Source organism: Stigmatopora nigra, chromosome 18, assembly GCF_051989575.1.
Source record: "Stigmatopora nigra isolate UIUO_SnigA chromosome 18, RoL_Snig_1.1, whole genome shotgun sequence".
NCBI lineage: Eukaryota > Metazoa > Chordata > Actinopteri > Syngnathiformes > Syngnathidae > Stigmatopora > Stigmatopora nigra.
In genome coordinates this window covers 6,011,298-6,034,609 of record NC_135525.1, presented here as the reverse complement: position 1 = coordinate 6,034,609, position 23,312 = coordinate 6,011,298, and the positions used below count along the sequence as shown (strand labels likewise).

General features: G+C 36.5%; 2 protein-coding genes and 1 long non-coding RNA gene across 4 annotated transcripts in view; 1 reads left to right on the top strand and 2 right to left on the bottom strand.

Annotated features, from left to right (window-relative positions):
• etv4 (ETS variant transcription factor 4) overlaps positions 1–13,117 on the top strand; it is a 34,838-nt gene extending 21,721 nt beyond the window's left edge. Inside the window, exons 9-12 of the mRNA XM_077738660.1 lie at positions 887–934; positions 7,621–7,820; positions 12,472–12,573; positions 12,643–13,117. Of these exons, the coding sequence (XP_077594786.1) occupies positions 887–934; positions 7,621–7,820; positions 12,472–12,573; positions 12,643–12,882 (590 nt within the window). The 3' untranslated portion in view covers positions 12,883–13,117. The remainder of the gene's footprint in view (positions 1–886; positions 935–7,620; positions 7,821–12,471; positions 12,574–12,642) is intronic.
• On the bottom strand, positions 7,480–16,637 carry LOC144211420 (uncharacterized). Its single transcript, XR_013329597.1, has 7 exons — positions 16,166–16,637; positions 15,252–15,355; positions 13,445–13,533; positions 13,270–13,382; positions 12,163–12,256; positions 11,999–12,045; positions 7,480–8,088 (listed from the first exon to the last, which is right to left on the bottom strand). It is a non-coding gene; the product is annotated as an uncharacterized LOC144211420 (long non-coding RNA).
• A 152-nt stretch (positions 16,638–16,789) lies between these two features.
• dhx8 (DEAH (Asp-Glu-Ala-His) box polypeptide 8) lies at positions 16,790–23,312 on the bottom strand. Of its 2 annotated transcripts, XM_077738659.1 has the most exons (22): positions 23,137–23,312; positions 22,945–23,030; positions 22,804–22,876; positions 22,621–22,709; positions 22,037–22,545; positions 21,825–21,969; positions 21,548–21,754; positions 21,387–21,474; positions 21,225–21,322; positions 20,431–20,578; positions 20,047–20,228; positions 19,359–19,553; positions 19,096–19,281; positions 18,812–19,022; positions 18,566–18,747; positions 18,363–18,503; positions 18,132–18,287; positions 17,929–18,066; positions 17,719–17,847; positions 17,442–17,638; positions 17,183–17,362; positions 16,790–17,096 (listed from the first exon to the last, which is right to left on the bottom strand). In XM_077738659.1, exons 1-22 carry the CDS (start codon positions 23,243–23,245, stop codon positions 16,877–16,879), a joined length of 3,669 nt encoding a protein of 1,222 aa, XP_077594785.1. In that variant the 5' UTR covers positions 23,246–23,312; the 3' UTR covers positions 16,790–16,876. The 2 variants fall into 2 exon arrangements, with proteins under 2 accessions (XP_077594785.1, XP_077594784.1); XM_077738658.1 differs by lacking the exons at positions 22,804–22,876; positions 22,945–23,030; positions 23,137–23,312 and having other exon boundaries at positions 22,621–22,728.

The following is a 23,312-nucleotide window of genomic DNA, read 5'->3' as shown; positions in this document are numbered from 1 at the left end:
AGACTCAAAAGACCAACAGTGTGCCTTATAAGGCAATGTACCTTATATATGGAACGATATTGGTTAATCCATCTGGTAGATCTATATATATATGTATAATACAATCCACTACTACTACAACTACAGCTCCATCTAGATCTATAATGCATTCTATTACTGCTACTACTACGAGTAGTACACTTTCATCTAGTGGATGTATAGCACAAGCGTTACTCTTACGATAGTTACATATAGTGGATGTAAAACACAATCACCTACTAATACTACTACTCCTTCCACCACCTCCACCATCAGTACTGTGTATTATAATCCCGTGTGCCATACATATGAAACACATTTTAAAATAGGCCATTCATTGAATGTACTGGTGCATGTTTTTTTGTGATTGTAGACATCAACTCCATTGACTGTTTTGGACATAAAATCCATTTTAACTTCCATTGTTTGCGTTAGATGTCAGATTCAATTTTACTTGGAGGGGTGGTTCGTGGGAATAAGTGAATGACACCCAGTAGTTATTAATATTTGTTTGTTTTAATTAATAAAACATTATTTTCATCATTTTAAGCAGGCAGTGAGTGCTCAAATTTCACTGCCTTTCACAATGATAGACGTCCAATCCAATGCAGAGTTCATATTGAGATATAAGAATGTATAAAATGCTTTTATCAAGAAGAGCAAATTTGCAGCGATAGTAGCTTCCTATGTAATGATGGAAGCTTGTAATAAGTGACAACTACTATTGAAGCTCTATATCTTCTAAAAGGTTTTCTTAGATAGGGGGAGAGCATCCCCCCCCCCCCCCCCCCCACCTCATGCCGGTTTTGTAGCTTCTTGTCGCAGTCATGGCTTGGCCCCTGACACCATTCCGTTTGTCGTTGTCTAGGTTACGGCTATGAGAACGATTCCCGCGTGGTGCCAGACAAGTTTGAAGGTAAGTTCTTGTCTTTTTTTGGTAGTTTAAAAAGGACCGTGTATAGTAAGGCTTTTATTCTTAAAAACAACCTTGTATAGTAAGGCTTTTATTCTTAAAACGACCGTGTATAGTAAGGCGACATAGTATAGTAAGGCTTAAAAGACGACATAGTATAGTAAGGCTTAAAAAACGACATAGTATAGTAAGGCTTAAAAAACGACAGTGTATAGTAAGGCTTTTTATTAAAAAACGAGTGTATAGTAAGGCTAAAAAGACGACATAGTATAGTAAGGATTAAAAGACGACATAGTATAGTAAGGCTTAAAAAACTACATAGTATTGTAAGGCTTAAAAAAACGACATAGTATAGTAAGTCTTAAAAAACTACATAGTATTGTAAGGCTTAAAAAAACGACATAGTATAGTAAGGCTTTTCATTAAAAAACGACATAGTATAGTAAGGCTTTTCATTAAAAAACGACAGTGTATAGTAAGGCTTTTTTTAAAGAAACGACATAGTATAGTAAGGCTTTTTCTCTTCAAAAACGACATTGTAATAAGGCTTTTTCTCTTAAAAAACGACATAGTATAGTAAGGCTTTTTCTCTTCAAAAACGACATGTCGTAAGGCTTAAAAAAGGACATCTTATAGTAAGGCTTAAAAAACTACATAGTATAGTAAGGCTTAAAAAACGACATAGTATACGACATAGTATAGTAAGGCTTTTTATTAAAAAACGACAGTGTAAATTAAGGCTTAAAAGACGACATAGTATAGTAAGGCTTAAAAAACTACATAGTATTGTAAGGCTTTTTTCGTTGAAAAACGACAGTGTAAATTAAGGCTTAAAAGACGACATAGTATAGTAAGGCTTAAAAAACTACATAGTATTGTAAGGCTTTTTTTCGTTGAAAAACGACATAGTGTAGTAAGGCTTTTTTTCGTTAAAAACGACATACTATAGTAAGGCTTTTTTTCGTTAAAAAACGACATAGTATAGTAAGGCTTTATTTCGTTAAAAAACGACATAGTATAGTAAGGCTTTTTTTTTCGTTAAAAAACGACATAGTATAGTAAGGCTTTTTATCACCAAAAACGACATAGTATAGTAAGGCTTTTTTTTCATTAAAAAACGACATAGTATTGTAAGGCTTTTTATCACCAAAAACGATATAGTATAGTAAGGCTTTTTTTAATTAAAAAACGACATAGTATAGTAAGGCTTTTTTTAATTAAAAAACGACATAGTATAGTAAGGCTTTATTTCGTTAAAAAACGACATAGTATAGTAAGGCTTTTTTTCGTTAAAAAACGACATAGTATAGTAAGGCTTTATTTTCGTTAAAAAACGACATAGTATAGTTAGGCTTTATTTTGTTAAAAAACGACATAGTATAGTAAGGCTTTTTATCGTTAAAAACGACATAGTATAGTAAGGCTTTATTTTCGTTAAAAAACGACATAGTATAGTTAGGCTTTATTTTGTTAAAAAACGACATAGTATAGTAAGGCTTTTTATCACCAAAAACGACATAGTATAGTAAGGCTTTTTTTTGTTAAAAAACGACATAGTATAGTAAGGCTTTTTATCACCAAAAACGACATAGTATATTAAGGCTTTTTTTTTCGTTAAAAAACGACATAGTATAGTAAGGCTTTTTTTCGTTAAAAAACGACATAGTATAGTAAGGCTTTTTATCACCAAAAACGACATAGTATAGTAAGGCTTTTTTTAATTAAAAAACGACATAGTATAGTAAGGCTGTTTTTCGTTAAAAAACGACATAGTATAGTAAGGCTTTTTTTTCGTTAAAAAACGACATAGTATAGTAAGGCTTTTTTTGTTAAAAAACGACATAGTATAGTAAGGCTTTTTATCACCAAAAACGACATAGTATAGTAAGGCTTTTTTTTTGTTAAAAAACGACATAGTATAGTAAGGCTTTTTATCACCAAAAACGACACAGTATAGTAAGGCTTTTTTTTAATTAAAAAACGACATAGTATAGTAAGGCTTTTTATCACCAAAAACGACATAGTATAGTAAGGCTTTATTTCGTTAAAAAACGACATAGTATAGTAAGGCTTTTTTTCGTTAAAAAACGACATAGTATAGTAAGGCTTTTTTTTGTTAAAAAACGACATAGTATAGTAAGGCTTTTTATCACCAAAAACGACATAGTATAGTAAGGCTTTTTTTTCATTAAAAAACGACATAGTATAGTAAGGCTTTTTTTTGTTAAAAAACGACATAGTATAGTAAGGCTTTTTTTTGTTAAAAACGACATAGTATAGTAAGGCTTTTTATCACCAAAAACGACATAGTATAGTAAGGCTTTTTTTCGTTAAAAAACGACATAGTATAGTAAGGCTTTTTTTTGTTAAAAAACGACATAGTATAGTAAGGCTTTTTTTTGTTAAAAACGACATAGTATAGTAAGGCTTTTTATCACCAAAAACGACATAGTATAGTAAGGCTTTTTTTTTGTTAAAAAACGACATAGTATAGTAAGGCTTTTTATCACCAAAAACGACATAGTATAGTAAGGTTTTTTTTTGTTAAAAAACGACATAGTATAGTAAGGCTTTTTTTCGTTAAAAAATGACATAGTATAGTAAGGCTTTTTTTGTCAAAAAACGACATAGTATAGTAAGGCTTTTTTTCGTTAAAAAACGACATAGTATAGTAAGGCTTTATTTTGGTTAAAAAACGACATAGTATAGTAAGGCTTTTTTTCATTAAAAACGACATAGTATAGTAAGGCTTTTTATTGTTAAAAAAACGACATAGTATAGTAAGGCTTTTTTCGTTAAAAAACGACATAGTATAGTAAGGCTTTATTCCGTTAAAAAACGACATAGTATAGTAAGGCTTTTATCACCAAAAACGACATAGTATAGTAAGGCTTTTTTTTCGTTAAAAACGACATAGTATAGTAAGGCTTTTTATCGTTAAAAAACGACATAGTATAGTAAGGCTTTTATCACCAAAAACGACATAGTATAGTAAGGCTTTTTTTCGTTAAAAACGACATAGTATAGTAAGGCTTTTTATCACCAAAAACGACATAGTATAGTAAGGCTTTTTTTCGTTAAAAAACGACATAGTATAGTAAGGCTTTTTTTCGTTAAAAAACGACATAGTATAGTAAGGCTTTTTATCACCAAAAACGACATAGTATAGTAAGGCTTTTTTTAATTAAAAAACGACATAGTATAGTAAGGCTGTTTTTCGTTAAAAAACGACATAGTATAGTAAGGCTTTATTTCGTTAAAAAACGACATAGTATAGTAAGGCTTTATTTTGGTTAAAAAACGACATAGTATAGTAAGGCTTTTTTTTCATTAAAAACGACATAGTATAGTAAGGCTTTTTATTGTTAAAAAACGACATAGTATAGTAAGGCTTTTTTTTATTAAAAAACGACATAGTATAGTAAGGCTTTTTTTCGTTAAAAAACGACATAGTATAGTAAGGCTTTATTTCGTTAAAAAACGACATAGTATAGTAAGGCTTTTTTTTCGTTAAAAAACGACATAGTATAGTAAGGCTTTTTTTCGTTAAAAAACGACATAGTATAGTAAGGCTTTTTTTCGTTAAAAAACGACATAGTATAGTAAGGCTTTTTTTTGTTAAAAAACGACATAGTATAGTAAGGCTTTTTATCACCAAAAACGACATAGTATAGTAAGGCTTTTTTTTCATTAAAAAACGACATAGTATAGTAAGGCTTTTTTTTCGTTAAAAAACGACATAGTATAGTAAGGCTTTTTTTGTTAAAAAACGACATAGTATAGTAAGGCTTTTTTTTGTTAAAAACGACATAGTATAGTAAGGCTTTTTATCACCAAAAACGACATAGTATAGTAAGGCTTTTTTTCGTTAAAAAACGACATAGTATAGTAAGGCTTTTTTTTGTTAAAAAACGACATAGTATAGTAAGGCTTTTTTTTGTTAAAAACGACATAGTATAGTAAGGCTTTTTATCACCAAAAACGACATAGTATAGTAAGGCTTTTATTTTTGTTAAAAAACGACATAGTATAGTAAGGCTTTTTATCACCAAAAACGACATAGTATAGTAAGGCTTTTTTTTCGTTAAAAAACGACATAGTATAGTAAGGCTTTTTATCACCAAAAACGACATAGTATAGTAAGGTTTTTTTTTTGTTAAAAAACGACATAGTATAGTAAGGCTTTTTTTCGTTAAAAAATGACATAGTATAGTAAGGCTTTTTTTGTCAAAAAACGACATAGTATAGTAAGGCTTTTTTTCGTTAAAAAACGACATAGTATAGTAAGGCTTTTTTTGTTAAAAAACGACATAGTATAGTAAGGCTTTTTTTTTGTTAAAAACGACATAGTATAGTAAGGCTTTTTATCACCAAAAACGACATAGTATAGTAAGGCTTTTTTTCGTTAAAAAACGACATAGTATAGTAAGGCTTTTTTTTGTTAAAAAACGACATAGTGTAGTAAGGCTTTTTTTTTGTTAAAAACGACATAGTATAGTAAGGCTTTTTATCACCAAAAACGACATAGTATAGTAAGGCTTTTTTTTTGTTAAAAAACGACATAGTATAGTAAGGCTTTTTATCACCAAAAACGACATAGTATAGTAAGGCTTTTTTTCGTTAAAAAACGACATAGTATAGTAAGGCTTTTTATCACCAAAAACGACATAGTATAGTAAGGTTTTCTTTTGTTAAAAAACGACATAGTATAGTAAGGCTTTTTTTGTCAAAAAACGACATAGTATAGTAAGGCTTTTTTTTCGTTAAAAAACGACATAGTATAGTAAGGCTTTATTTTGGTTAAAAAACGACATAGTATAGTAAGGTTTTTTTTCATTAAAAACGACATAGTATAGTAAGGCTTTTTATTGTTAAAAAAACGACATAGTATAGTAAGGCTTTTTTCGTTAAAAAACGACATAGTATAGTAAGGCTTTATTCCGTTAAAAAACGACATAGTATAGTAAGGCTTTTTATCACCAAAAACGACATAGTATAGTAAGGCTTTTTTTCGTTTAAAAACGACATAGTATAGTAAGGCTTTTTATCACCAAAAACGACATAGTATAGTAAGGCTTTTTATCGTTAAAAAACGACATAGTATAGTAAGGCTTTTTTTTGGTTAAAAAACGACATAGTATAGTAAGGCTTTTTATCACCAAAAACGACATAGTATAGTAAGGCTTTTTTTTTGTTAAAAAACGACATAGTATAGTAAGGCTTTTTATCACCAAAAACGACACAGTATAGTAAGGCTTTTTTTTAATTAAAAAACGACATAGTATAGTAAGGCTTTTTATCACCAAAAACGACATAGTATAGTAAGGCTTTATTTCGTTAAAAAACGACATAGTATAGTAAGGCTTTTTTTCGTTAAAAAACGACATAGTATAGTAAGGCTTTTTTTTGTTAAAAAACGACATAGTATAGTAAGGCTTTTTATCACCAAAAACGACATAGTATAGTAAGGCTTTTTTTTCATTAAAAAACGACATAGTATAGTAAGGCTTTTTTTTGTTAAAAAACGACATAGTATAGTAAGGCTTTTTATCACCAAAAACGACATAGTATAGTAAGGCTTTTTTTTCATTAAAAAACGACATAGTATAGTAAGGCTTTTTTTTGTTAAAAAACGACATAGTATAGTAAGGCTTTTTTTTGTTAAAAACGACATAGTATAGTAAGGCTTTTTATCACCAAAAACGACATAGTATAGTAAGGCTTTTTTTCGTTAAAAAACGACATAGTATAGTAAGGCTTTTTTTTGTTAAAAAACGACATAGTATAGTAAGGCTTTTTTTTGTTAAAAACGACATAGTATAGTAAGGCTTTTTATCACCAAAAACGACATAGTATAGTAAGGCTTTTTTTTTGTTAAAAAACGACATAGTATAGTAAGGCTTTTTATCACCAAAAACGACATAGTATAGTAAGGCTTTTTTTCGTTAAAAAACGACATAGTATAGTAAGGCTTTTTATCACCAAAAACGACATAGTATAGTAAGGCTTTTTTTCGTTAAAAAACGACATAGTATAGTAAGGCTTTTTTTCGTTAAAAAACGACATAGTATAGTAAGGCTTTTTTTCGTTAAAAAACGAAATAGTATAGTAAGGCTTTTTATTAAAAACAACAGTGTATAGTAAGGCTTTTTGTTAAAAAATGACAGTGTATAGTAAGGCTTTTTATTAAAAAACGACATAGTATAGTAAGGCTTTTTCTCTTCAAAAACGACATAGTATAGTAAGGCTTTTTATTAAAAAACAACAGTGTATAGTAAGGCTTTTTATAAAAAAAATGACAGTGTATAGTAAGGCTTTTTCTCTTCAAAAACGACATAGTATAGTAAGGCTTTTTATTAAAAAACAACAGTGTATAGTAAGGCTTTTTATTAAAAAAATGACAGTGTATAGTAAGGCTTTTTATTAAAAAACGACAGTGTATAGTAAGTCTTAAAGACGACATAGTATAGTAAGGCTTAAAAACGACATAGTATAGTAAGGCTTAAAAAACTACATAGTATAGTAAGGCTTAAAAAACGACAGTGTATAGTAAAAAGATGACTTTGAATTGTAAGTAAACTGATTCCCCCCTTAAAATAACTGCCATGCAGATTAACAAGAAAACAAATAGTGTGGCATTAATTTTTCTTTCATTTTATCTGATTTTTCCATCTTGTACTTTTCGTCAGGTGAGATAAAGCATGAAGCAGGAGCGGTGATTAGCAGCAGTGGCGGCGGTGGCGTGTTCCGCGAAGGCCCGGCATACCAGCGTCGTGGGTCGCTGCAGCTGTGGCAGTTCTTAGTGGCACTGCTGGACGACCCCGCCAATGCTCACTTCATCGCCTGGACTGGCCGCGGGATGGAGTTCAAGCTCATCGAGCCCGAAGAGGTAAGAGCGGCCAGGAATCCTTTCCCTCTTTAGAAGCAAATCATCGACCTTCCCAAAAAAAGAATAGAGGCATATGAAGTGAGATGTGCTTGTAATCGTCCAATTAGCGAAGTTGTTCAGAGGCAGGCGTCCATTTGGTCTGCGTCCAAACACTTGCGTGCATCTCCATTATGTTTTGACCAGGCATTAATAATGTACAAGTGCAATTAAAGGCTGAGAGTACTCGGGCATTGAAGCCTATGCGACCCTCGTATTTTGAAGGGGCACACTGCAAAGAACAGAAAGAGAATAGGTTCGTTAACATTCAATTTCATTTCCATTAATGTGTACATATGTATACATGTACACATGTATATGCATACATGTACACATGTCTATGCGTACATGTACACATGTCTATGCGTACATGTACACATGTCTATGCGTACATGTACACATGTCTATGCGTACATGTACACATGTCTATGCGTACATGTACACATGTCTATGTGTACATGTACACATTTCTATGTGTACATGTACACATGTCTATGTATACATGTACACATGTCTATGTATACATGTACACATGTCTATGTATACATGTACACATGTCTATGTATACATGTACACATGTCTATGTATACATGTACACATGTATATGTATACATGTACACATGTATATGTATACATGTACACATGTATATGTATACATGTACACATGTATATGTATACATGTACACATGTATATGTATACATGTACACATGTATATGTATACATGTACACATGTATATGTATACATGTACACATGTATATGTATACATGTACACGTATATGTATACATGTACACATGTATATGTATACATGGAGACATGTATATGTATACATGGACATGTATATGTATACATGGACATGTATATGTATACATGGACATGTATATGTATACATGGACATGTATATGTATACATGGACATGTATATGTATACATGGACATGTATATGTATACATGGAGACATGTATATGTATACATGGAGACATGTATATGTATACATGGAGACATGTATATGTATACATGGAGACATGCATACGTATACATGGAGACATGTATATGTATACATGGAGACATGTATGCATACATGTATACATACATGTATGTATGCATACATGTATACATACATGTATGTATGCATACATGTATACATACATGTATGTATGCATACATGTATACATACATGTATGTATGCATACATGTATACATACATGTATGTATGCATACATGTATACATGTGTACATGTATGGATACATGTACACGTGTACATGTATGCATACATGTACACATGTATACATGGATGCATACATGTGTGCATACATGTATGCATACATGTACACATGTGTACATGAATGCATACATGTGTACATGTGTACATGTATACATACATGTATACATACATGTATATGTATGTATACATGTATGTATACATGTACACATGTATACATGTATGCATGTATGCATACATGTATGCATGTATGCATACATGTACACATGTATGCATACATGTACACATGTGTACATGTATGCATACATGTACACATGTATGCATACATGTATACATGTACACATGTACATGTACATGTATACATGTATGCATACATGTACACATGTATACATGTATGCATACATGTATGCATACATGTATACATGTATGCATACATGTACACATGTGTACATGTATACATACATGTATGCATACATGTATGCATACATGTACACATGTATACATGTATGCATGTATGCATACATGTATGCATACATGTACACATGTATGCATACATGTATACATGTATGCATACATGTATACATGTATACATGTGTACATGTATGCATACATGTGTACATGTATACATACATGTATACATACATGTATATGTATGTATACATGTATGTATACATGTACACATGTATACATGTATGCATGTATGCATACATGTACACATGTATGCATACATGTATACATGTGTACATGTATGCATACATGTATACATGTGTACATGTATACATACATGTATACATACATATACATGTATGTATACATGTACACATGTGTACATGTATGCATACATGTACACATGTGTACATGTATGCATACATGTACACATGTATACATGTATGCATACACGTACACATGTATACATACATGTACACATGTGTACATGTATGCATACATGTATACATGTGTACATGTATGCATACATGTATACATGTATACATGTGTACATGTATGCATACATGTATACATGTGTACATGTATGCATACATGTATACATGTGTACATGTATGCATACATGTATACATGTGTACATGTATGCATACATGTATACATGTATACATGTGTACATGTATGCATGTATATATACATGTACACATGTATATATACATGTACACATGTATATATATATATACATGTACACATGTATACATGTATGCATACATGTACACATGTCTACATGTATGCATACATGTATACATGTGTACATGTATACATGTGTACATGTATACATGTGTACATGTATACATGTACACGTGTGTACATGTATACATGTACACGTATGCATACATGTACACATGTATACATGTATATATACATGTACACATGTGTACATGTATGCATACATGTACACATGTGTACATGTATGCATACATGTACACATGTGTACATGTATGCATACATGTACACATGTGTACATGTATGCATACATGTGTACATGTATGCATACATGTGTACATGTATGCATACATGTGTACATGTATGCATACATGTGTACGTGTATGCATACATGTGTACATGTATGCATACATGTACACATGTGTACATGTATGCATACATGTACACATGTATACATGTATGTATACATGTACACATGTGTACATGTATGCATACATGTACACATGTGTACATGTATGCATACATGTACACATGTATGCATACATGTACACATGTATACATGTATGTATACATGTACACATGTGTACATGTATGCATACATGTACACATGTATGCATACATGTACACATGTATGCATACATGTACACATGTATACATGTATGCATACATGTACACATGTATGAATACATGTACACATGTATACATGTATGCATACATGTATACATGTATGCATACATGTATACATGTATGCATACATGTACACATGTATGCATACATGTATACATGTACACATGTGTACATGTAGGCATACATGCATACATGTATATATGTGTACATGTATGCATACATGCATACATGTACACATGTGTACATGTATGCATACATGCATACATGTACACATGTATACATACATGTACACATGTATGCATACATGTACACATCTATACATGTATGCATACATGTACACATGTATGCATACATGTACACATGTATACATGTATGTATACATGTACACATGTGTACATGTATGCATACATGTACACATGTGTACATGTATGCATACATGTACACATGTGTACATGTATGCATACATGTACACATGTATGCATACATGTACACATGTATGCATACATGTACACATGTATGAATACATGTACACATGTATACATGTATGCATACATGTACACATGTATACATGTATGCATACATGTACACATGTATACATGTATGCATACATGTATACATGTATGCATACATGTACACATGTATGCATACATGTATACATGTACACATGTGTACATGTATGCATACATGCATACATGTATACATGTGTACATGTATGCATACATGCATACATGTACACATGTGTACATGTATGCATACATGCATACATGTACACATGTATACATGTATGTATACATGTGTACATGTATGCATACATGCATACATGTACACATGTATACATACATGTACACATGTGTACATGTATGCATACATGCATACATGTACACATGTATGCATACATGTACACATGTATGCATGTATGCATACATTTACACATGTATGCATACATATACACTTGTATGCATATATACATATACACACATACACATGTATACATATACACATGTATGCATATATACATATACACATGTATACATACATATACACGTGTATACTTACATACATACACATGTATACTTACATATATACACATACACATGTATGCAAATATACATATACAAACTTTTACCTGTTTAGTGCACATTCTTCAAAGAGTTGAGCAAATACAGGTTGTTCCTGCGCAGACAATGGAAGAGTGTTACAAGAGCAAATGTAAAAAAAAAAACCATACAAATTCCAGCCCTTTTCTTGAAATGTCAGGCGCCAAGTCCTGATTTATTTTGTAGTTGGTACCTTCTTTGCAAAGTTTGCGATGAAGGCACGCTGCACTGTCTTGGGCGACTGAGTGCTAGTGTACTCTTCTTTTGAAGTGAGGGCATTTCTTACCCTGAAAAGATAGAAATGTCAAACGTTACCCACAAAAACTTGAAATGTTCCTACATAAGCTGTGAAACTTAAAATGATTGGCCTACGAAATGGGGTCAGACATTTTTGGAACAACCTATAAAGCAAGACATTTTCCCCTTAAAAATTAATTTTAAAAACTTAAAACTGTAACTGCAACCAATAAGACACTTAATAAAAAATAAATGTACTCATCAGGTGGCGCGACTGTGGGGAATGCAGAAGAACCGTCCGGCTATGAACTACGACAAACTGAGCCGCTCACTACGCTACTACTACGAGAAGGGAATTATGCAGAAGGTAAAACAAGCAAAAATACAAAACTGCAAAACCTGGCATGTTTTCTCAAAATCTCCATCTATCCTTCAGGTGGCGGGGGAACGCTACGTGTACAAGTTTGTGTGCGAGCCCGAGGCTCTGATCTCACTGGCCTTCCCGGACAATCAGCGACCCAACCTGAAGGGCGACTTGGACCGCTACGTCAACGAGGAGGACACGGTGCCACTGTCCCACCTGGACGACGGAGCGCCGTACCACCCCACCGGCGAACACGCAGCCCTCGGTGCCACCGGTCCCCCCCAGCCCTACGCCAAAGGCTACATGTACTAAAGCCGAAGCCTCTCTTCCACGCTGTACCCGTAAACGTCCTCTTACGCGCGCCACCCTTCCCCTACATGCACCTCTTGCACACACCCCCCTCCCCGTTCCACTTGTATATACAGCTACGGTGTTTTTGTTTTAAATTAATATCACGAGGGAATATTTGTTTTACGCCAGCCTCCCTGTCACATCTGAGGCCTCTAAATACGACAAAAAAATTGCTTAATAAATACTCCAAACTATACGACGACTCCTGACTGCTTCTTTGCATGTTTTAAGGTTACGTGTTATTTTGTGAATGTTATTTAAGATTAGAGCTTAGAGGGACGAATGAATGGATATCTAAACGTCGCCAATATCAGTAAAAGACTTAAGGAGAATGGAAATCAACTTTACCAGTGATCGTCATCTCCTGAAGCCGCTAAAGATCTTCCACACGTTGGGTTCGTCACGTCAGACCGGCATGGGTCAATAGTGGTCACCTCGTCTACTTTTTGGTGGCAGAACACCTTGGAGAATGTAACGAAGATGTTAGAAAAGTAGAATTTCAACGTGAAAAGTGCAAACTCACCATTCGGGCATATGGTTGATGAGCGCTAGGCAGGTCGACATGCACCACCTGCTGGTCGCCGATGATTCAGTAGCCATCTCTGGGGCTTCCTGGCAGATGCAAATGAAACCACATTCAGCATGTATATATACATATACACATACACAAGTATGCATATATACACATACACATACACAAGTATGCATATGTACATATACACATGCACAAGTATGCATATATATGCACATGTATGCATATATACATATACACATGCACAAGTATGCATATATACATATACACATGCACAAGTATGCATATATACATATACACATGCACAAGTATGCATATATACACATACACATGCACGCATAAATACATATAGACATGCACAAGTATGCATAAATACATATACACATGCACAAGTATGCATATATACATATACACATGAACAAGTATGCATATATGCATATACACAAGTATGCACATATACATATACACATGCACAAGTATGCATATATACATATACACAAGTATGCATATATACATATACACATGCACAAGTATGCATATATACATATACACATGCACAAGTATGCATATATACATATACACATGCACAAGTATGCATATATACACATACACATGCACAAGTGTGCATATATACACATACACATGCACAAGTGTGCATATATACACATACACATGCACAATTATGCATAAATACACATACACATGCACAAGTATGCATATATACATATACACAAGTATGCATATATACATATACACAAGTATGCATATATACATATACACAAGTATGCATATATACATATACACAAGTATGCATATATACATCTACACATGCACAAGTATGCATATATACATATACACATGAACAAGTATGCATATATGCATATACACAAGTATGCACATATACATATACACATGCACAAGTATGCATATATACATATACACAAGTATGCATATATACAAATGCACAAGTATGCATATATACACATGCACAAGTGTGCATATATACACATGCACAAGTGTGCATATATACACATGCACAAGTATGCATATATACATATACACATGCACAAGTATGCATATATACATACACATGCACAAGTATGCATATATACATATACACATGCACAAGTATGCATATATACATATACACATGCACAAGTATGCATATATACATATACACATGCACAAGTATGCATACATACATATACACATGCACAAGTATGCATAGTTACATGTACACATGCACAAGTATGCATAGTTACATATACACATGCACAAGTATGCATATATACACATACACATGCACAAGTATGCATATATACATATACACAAGTATGCATATATACACATGCACAAGTATGCATATATACACATGCACAAGTGTGCATATATGCACATGCACAAGTGTGCATATATACACATGCACAAGTATGCATATATACATATACACATGCACAAGTATGCATATATACATACACATGCACAAGTATGCATATATACATACACATGCACAAGTATGCATATATACATATACACATGCACAAGTATGCATATATACATATACACATGCACAAGTATGCATATATACATATACACATGCACAAGTATGCATACATACATATACACATGCACAAGTATGCATAGTTACATGTACACATGCACAAGTATGCATAGTTACATATACACATGCACAAGTATGCATATATACATATACACATTCACAAGTATGCATATATACATGCTTTAGCTGTTGCGACTTATTGTACGAAAAAGATGGAAATTCAATGTGTGTGCTTACCTGTCCAAGATGATCAAGAACTTGTTTCTTCTCTGGCAAGCCTGGATCAGCTTATCTCGCCAACAGCATTTACCACAAGATTCACACCAACATTGGTTCCAGACCTGCCATCAAAGTCATGTATTAAGTCATTGGCTCCTATTGACGGTGATAGATGGGGGAAAAAACATACTGTCTTTTCTACACTACAAGGCACACCTAAAAATCTGATGCACTTTATATATGGATCAATATTGTTAAATGATTAAACCAAATCCCTTTATCATAGCTCCATCTTATTAATGTGCAACACAACTCCCGATGACTACTACTATTACTACTACAGCTTAATCTAGTGGATGTATAACACTATCCTTTACTACCACTTTTGTGTTTTATAATTTGGTGTAATGATTATGATCTTTTTCTTCTTCACCCCATTAAGGGAAAGTCTAAAAGAATTGGACGTCTAGTGCTGTCAGTGGCAGCAAAAGTATAACTGTTCATCAATTATATGTAAAAGTTGAAAAGACAGTCACTCAGTTAACATAGATATTTTATCCATCTTTCCTTTGCACGATCGGATATCCGATGTGTAAAAAAATATGTTTATAATTACAAACTTTGCAGAGTGGAATAAACGCGCACTGCCTTGATTTGTGGAATCTTGCACTTTTTAACAAATCTGAATAAATGACAGATGAGCTTTTCCGAGTATACACATTTATTTAAAAAGATTAAACAAGTTATTAAGAAGATCGCTGCCAGAAAACACGAAATACTGACTGTTTATATGATAACGCGTGTAAAATCGGCTCAAGTTCGTGTCAATCAAGCTGCAAGTCTGAGTAATTCATCTATCAAACAAAAACACGCTGGCAAACCTTCACATAAAAATAATTAGTGATCAAATTGCTTGTGTCAATAAAACTCACCGAGATGCGTTTAACTTCAATCGAGATGGTCTTACAATTTGATGCATACTTTAGAAAAGCAAATACAAACATTTCAAACATTTCAGCTCGTGCTGCAGCGCCCCTGCTTTTTTTCCTTGTGTTGACACGGAAGTGAGTCTTACTCTACGGTTTTCCTCCCCCATACCTTGAAAACTCATTTACAGCGCCCCTTGCGGCCGGAAGGCAAATTAAATCTGGCCTATAATTTAACCTGGAAGACGCAAAATTAAAAATAGAGGAAAATATCCAGGTTAACAATATTGGATTACATACTAAAATGTATATTGCAATTTGAAGCTTTTTAACAAAACCACAATTGATCTCTTTTGCATTTAAATTAGGTTTTTCTGTTTGGATAGAGTAAATGTAACATTTTTAAAATATGAATACTAATTAAACCATTTAAATCTTACAACAGATTTTAGTTTTTAACGCCTTTTCATCTATTTATGTAAAATAATTCTATTTGATGGATGATGAGCAAGTAACAGGTTTCTATTCATTTTCCCGAAATTAAAAAAAAACTGATTTTAGGATAGCATTTTTTCCTCGAGACATTAGCCTGAATTTCTCATATTTGTAATAGAATTGCCAAAAACCAGGTGATGGTATGAAATAAATTTTAAGAGAGCAGAATATTTTTACAAGTCCAAATATGAAATTAACAAAGCAACCAGGAGCTAAAAGCCATTAACGTCTCCTGAAAGCTCTTGAAATTCTCCACGCGTTTGGTTCTTCGTAGCGGTTATACAGAGGCTCAAGTCTCTGCTGCTTCTTCTGCTTGCTGAGACGTGTGGGGTCAGACACCTTAAAGAAGGCGGGTGCAAACTCCACCAGCCAACGTGGGTCGATGGTGGTCACCTCACGCATATACTCCTTGGTGGTGAGCACCAGTTCGTGGTAGACCACCCTGAAAACAAGGAAAGAGAGACATCAAAAATATTGCCTTGTGTGATGATAATAATAACAAGTTAGTCAGGGAATCCCAGTTCTCACCATTCTGGCTGCCGGTTAAACAAAGCGCTGGATGGATGAATGTAGACCACCTGCTGGTCAATGAGGGTCCTGTAACCCTCTTGAGGGTCCTTCTTGGCGGCGTTCCGGAAGAAACCACTGCAAATTGCTTTTTGGACCCTCACCGTGGCTTTGCCGCAAGATACCACATCCAACTTGTGCCTGAGAAACAAAATTTGATTAGACAGGATAATGAATCGGTCTTATTGAAGGATTTGCATTTGACGGTTGGTGGTCGTACCGGTCCATGATGCCCAACATCTGCTTGCGGATGTCCTGCCCTCTCCTAAGGGAGCGTGCTTGAATGAAGTTCTCGTAACACCACGGGTTGGAGAACTTGTTGTTCTTCCAAGAATTGTAGACAGCCAGCAGTGTGAGATGGTCACCCTCAGGCTGATGGAACTTTGCCTTCTTCTGGTCTGCTAAGGCTTGCTTGTCCTATGACACCAAGCAAAAAAAGGGTTCAAGGCCAACTCTAAGAGGACTATTTCATCTAAGAAAGTCTGGTAGTGACTGACTTTGGGTCTGTAGAAGACGTTCTGCACGGACAACATGGACACAATGGTGAGCATCTCCTCGCTGCAGCCTAGATGCACCGACATGATCAACATCTTGCACAACATGGGTTCCAAGGGGAATTCTGCCATCTGGACCGCAACAACAGCAAACGTCAAAAACCAAAGAACATTGATAGAAATAAGAAAAAATGTCTCTGAGATGTTCCTCACCCTTCGTCCCAATCGTGTGAGCAGTCCCTCGTCATCCAGTGCGCCAAGAGTATATAACTGCTCCATGGCTGTGATCAGGGTCTCCATGGGAGGAGCGTCCATGAAGTCGAAGGACAGCAGGTCGTTGATACCCATCGCCTGACAAAGGGAGCGAAAATACGTTTAATATACACACGCAACTTCATGGTGACGTCATCGCCTACCTTGAGCGAAAGCACCGTGCTGGCCAAGTTGGTCCTCTGAATCTCCGGCACGTTGGTGGTCAACATCTCGTCCCTGTATGCTCGCTCTGTATAGAGACGGTAACATTTCCCCGGGCCCGTTCTGCCGGCTCGGCCCGCCCGTTGCTTTGCTTGTGCCTGTTTCCACACACATGTGCGTCTTCAGGATATGTTCGACGTACAGAAAGCGGCAAAATGTCCATTTGGATTTACCTGTGAAATGGGGGTCACCACCAGCTGGTCAATGCCCGTCTTGGAGTTGTAGACCTTCTGCTTCACAAAGCCAGGGTCCACCACGTAGTAGATGCCGTCAATGGTTAGCGACGTTTCGGCGATGTTTGTTGCGATGACCACCTGACGGAAAGAAGAGGTAAATAAACATTTTCAAATATGAGGATTAACAATGATTATTTTACCTTCCTGCTGCCCGGTGGAGCCGGGTCAAAAATCCTGGTCTGCATTTCGCTAGGCAGTGCCGAATAAACCGGAAGAATGATGAGTTCTGGGACATCGGGTCCAAGTGATTTCATGCGCTCGTAAAGGATCTCGCAAGCGGTGTCGATTTCTTCTTGTCCAGTCAGAAACACCAAGATGTCACCTAGAAACACGACAATGTCAACAACTCACATTCAAGCCGACAGAATTGATCGAGAGTTACGAACCGGGTGGCTCGGTCAGGTGAATCTGCATTACGGTGATGAGGCTGGCATCCAAATAGTCTGTTTCGGGCTCTTTAGTGTACAAAACCTCCACCGGATACGTTCTGCCAGGGATGGTGAAGATGGGCGCCTCGTAGAAGTACTGTGAGAACTTCACAGCGTCCAGTGTAGCCGATGTCACGATTAACTTCATGTCAGTGCGTTTCTGCACCGTCTGCCCACAAAATCAATCATGAGAGAAGAACGTGGATATGAAAGTTGCATGTAAAATAAGAGGAGAGACAAACCTTCTTGAGGAGACCAAAGAGGACGTCAGTGTGGATGGTCCTCTCGTGGGCTTCGTCCAGCATAATGATGGCGTACTGTCCCAGCTCCGAGTCGATCAGACACTCCCTCAGCAACATTCCGTCCGTCATGTACTTGATGACCGTTTCCGGACTGGTGCAGTCCTCGAATCGAATGGTGTAGCCAACCTACGAAGAGACCAATCGTCAGGTTTTAATGACAAGTTGAATGGTGATTGTAAACGGCAACTGTGTTGGAGACGCACCTCCTGCCCAAGACAACACCCATACTCTTCTGAGACTCTTTTGGCAACGGACATGGCGGCAACACGTCGAGGCTGCGTGCAGCCGATTTTGCCCCGGGTGGTGTAGCCGGCTTCCGCCAGGTACTGGGTGATCTGTGTGGTCTTTCCTGATCCAGTCTCGCCGATCACGATGAGAATCTGGTTGTCGTGGACGGCCTGTGACGAAAAGACGAGAGAATTGGCAAAATGGTTCATTTAACTGATTGACGGTAGTACAGACGACCAATACATTTTGACAGGGCATGGGCAAATTAACTTTAAAATATTACTTGGGATTGTAACCAGGGTGCAATTTTGTTCTTATTCATTTGTATTTAATGAACTTAGCTTTTATAAATATTAATTATTAAATGTATAGTTAAATAAAAATAACACAAAATGTACACAAATTAGTCATCATTTAAAATGTATCATTTATAATTATTGCAAAAATGCAAGCATTTTTAAATAGCCAAAAAGTCACTTGCACTATTAAATGGTTAAAAGGTATTAAATAATGGTTGACTTTTTTTCCAAGATTGGCCATTGGCCAATATAATTGAATAACTGTAGCAGAAAAAATATTTACTTCAAAAGTAGAAATTTATATAATGAACTTTCATGATCGCATTTATTTACCATAAATATATTTAAAAAAGGGAGAAATAACCTGTATGAGTTGCTCCTTCAGCTTATAGATAGGCAAACTTTCCCTCTGCTCCAGGATGGACAGCTGAGTCTTCTTTCCATAAGAAGCCTTGTTGCCACCAAACGCGTGCTTCTTCCATTCAGGGATGTCGTTGGGCATCATACCGATGCCACGCATGTTGGCTGCAATCTGTCTGCCATCAGCTGAAATGAGAAGTGCTCAGTTAGAGTGGTGGTTGAAAATGTTTGCAAGAAACTATCCTTTTCTACAGGTTGAAAGAAGTTTGTGCTGATGAATCATGCTCGGGCCTTTCCGTGTACTGGAAAGCTCCGCCACGGTCAGCAAATTTTCATCACGTTGTCTTACGGGAAACGGCTTTCATATATGTAAGTCGACAGCACTTACCGTCAGGTAGCGGGTCGACCCAGTGTTTGTTGAGTCCCATGGGGATGGAGTCCATCTCGGCCTCACGTGCAGCCTGCTTCAGTTCCCGCCGCTCTTTGGCAAGAGCGCTTTGCATCATGGCCGCCTGGGACAGCGAGCCGTCTGGATTCTGAACACAGAATTAGACTGTAAATATAACATAGATTGATGGTCATGTTTTTATTAATCCCATACTGGGAATTCAATGGTAGTTTCAGTCACAACATAGTTGGAAAAGGGAAAAAAATGGGCGGTTAAAAAAACTCCATTGTTCGGAGCATAACATGGAATCGGGAAAGTCACTATAAACATTCACTATTAGCCTCTTTATTTTCTAAGTGGAATGGTGGAAAAGGGAAAAAGCCAATATTATGATTCTTTTGGGGAACCTAATTTGGAAATGGGAAAATTGGCTTCCATGTTCTAATCTTTAGATGGAAATGGGAAAACTAAAGAATGGATAAGAGAAAAAAAACTACTCCCACATTATGATCCATAAGTAAAACAAAATGGGAATAGGAAAAGTTTTTAACTTGCACTACCATGACTCCTAGTCATTGGATGGAAAAGGGAAAACAAAAAGGATGGAAGAGGGAAAAACAACCTACTCTTACACTATGATTCTTTAGGGGAGCATAAAGTGGAAATTTAGATAAAGTTGCCATGAACTTGCACTAACTTCCTAATACTTAGATGGAAAAGGGAAAACATGAGGGTGGACGAGGGAAAAACCTGAGTAAAAGTTTTTATAAGCACATGTCGGCGATGTATAGCACCTTGACAATCTTGACAGGGCTCATGTCCATACTCTGTTTGGTGTGTCCTCTCAGGAACGGTGGCTCTTCTTCAACCAGCTCGATTTCCAAGTCTTCGTCTGGGACACAAGAGACAACACATAAGCACAACCTGTTTGGTAGTAGGTTACTGATTTTGTTTACCTTCTTCGTCATCAACTTTTGGGAGGATTCCAGTCTCGTCGTCAAAATCTGGGAATTCTTCCTTGGATAAAACGTTGGCGGCAATCATCTGGGGGTAGAAGACGTTTCAGTTATAGTGTGTTGTAGACAATGAGAAGAATTCATGAAGAGCTGGAACTGACCTGCTTGATTTCCCATTTCTCCGGATCAGAGATCTTGGTGAGCCTCTTCCTCTCCAGCGTGTCATCCTGTTCCAGTTCCCTGGCGGGTCCCAGGTTGAGGTTGGTAGGCCCATCCGGGTTTCTCAGGTTCACTTCCTCGCTCCCATCGGGTCCGACGTTCCTCCTCCTGTTGGGGTTCAGGTCCTCACCCGTCTCCTGATCCACGTCCTGAAAACCAATGACGCACAGTGAGAAGAAGTTCGGATGGCGATAAAATTAGCGACGACAATGCACTCACTTTCATGCTGAGACTGGTTTTGGAGCCAGTGAAGGACAGAACTTTGATCTTGACTCTTTGACCTTTGCTGACTACGTCGGCGACATTAGCCACTCGGCCCTCGCGTCTCAGTTCGGAAATGTGCACTAAACCTTCCCATCGTTTCCTAAAGGAGGCGAGAAAAAATGAAAACAATGTCCGAAACACGTATTGTCTAAAAATGTCACACAAACCTGAGGCCCTCCAACTGAACAAAACATCCAAACTGCATAATACTGGTGACTTTTCCGTTGTATATGTCGCCAACAGATGGTTCCTCCGGTGGTGGGCGGTCCACATGTTTGTCTTTCCAGTCTCGGTCTCGATCCTTGCGGGGGCTTGGCGAACGCTCACTCCAACGGGAGGACCGATCTCGCCTCCTGGAGCGGTCGCGGTCCCTGGATCGGTCACGGTCCCTGGAGCGATCTCCGTCCCTGGAACGATCGCCATCCCTGGAGCGATCGTGGTCTCTGTGCCGGTCTCTAGAGCGAGATCTGGACTTGGAACGCGAATGGCGGCGCCTTCTGCGGTCGCCATCCCGGTGTCTATGTCGGTCACGACTTCTGCTCCGACTGCGGCGTCTGCTCTTATCCGCGTGGGACCGTTCACGTTTAGAGTCGCTGCTGCTTACGCTGGGCATGAACATCTCCAGCTCTTTCATGGCATCGGCCGCTATCTTTACGTCTTCTTCGTCCAGGAGTTTCTGCAGGGAAACGGGTATGCTAAGTGATGCGGCTAGCAAGATACTATTACTCCTAGTAATGTATTCAGGTCCTACCGGTGGTGCTTCATCTGGCTTGCAGAGCGCAGGAAACAAATCCTTCAGACGATCCTTCTCGGATTTTGGCTTTTGAATTTCAGGTGCTGCTAAAGGGAAAATAGCATTTAACATATGAAGCTATTCTTCAAAGACAAAAATGTTTCCAGTTACAGTATTGAGTGATGGGAAATTTGTCTGTACCTTTCCTTGTGCTCGACTTAGACGGGGGTCTCATGGTCTGAATAAGTCTGAGCAAGTTACCAATGAGGGAATCCTGAAATGACAACAAAGCCATAACGTCAATGCTAATGTCACGTGACTTCTACGCATGGGGAAACTTACTGTAAATTCGGCTCCATTTTCTAGCAGGAGCACTTTAAATCCATCAAATGTGGGTTCTTTTTCTGCCAGGCTGATAACGAATTCAGCTGCAGAATCAGATGAACAACAAATTAAAATAAAATACAATACAAGCAACATTAGCTGGGGCTAAGCAGTTAGCTCAATTATTTTGAAGCAAGAGAATGCTCAAACCTAGATCTTTGTCGCTGATTCCAAGATGGTTGTCAAGCTCCGTGCATACTTTTGACACCAAAGATAAAAATTCAAGTTGTGAGAGCTCGTCAACATCAGCCTCCGCCATGATCGCTCGTGTTTATTTTGCAGCCCGGGATTCAGCAGACGCTAACAGGTCGTGCTTGCCTGGTAAG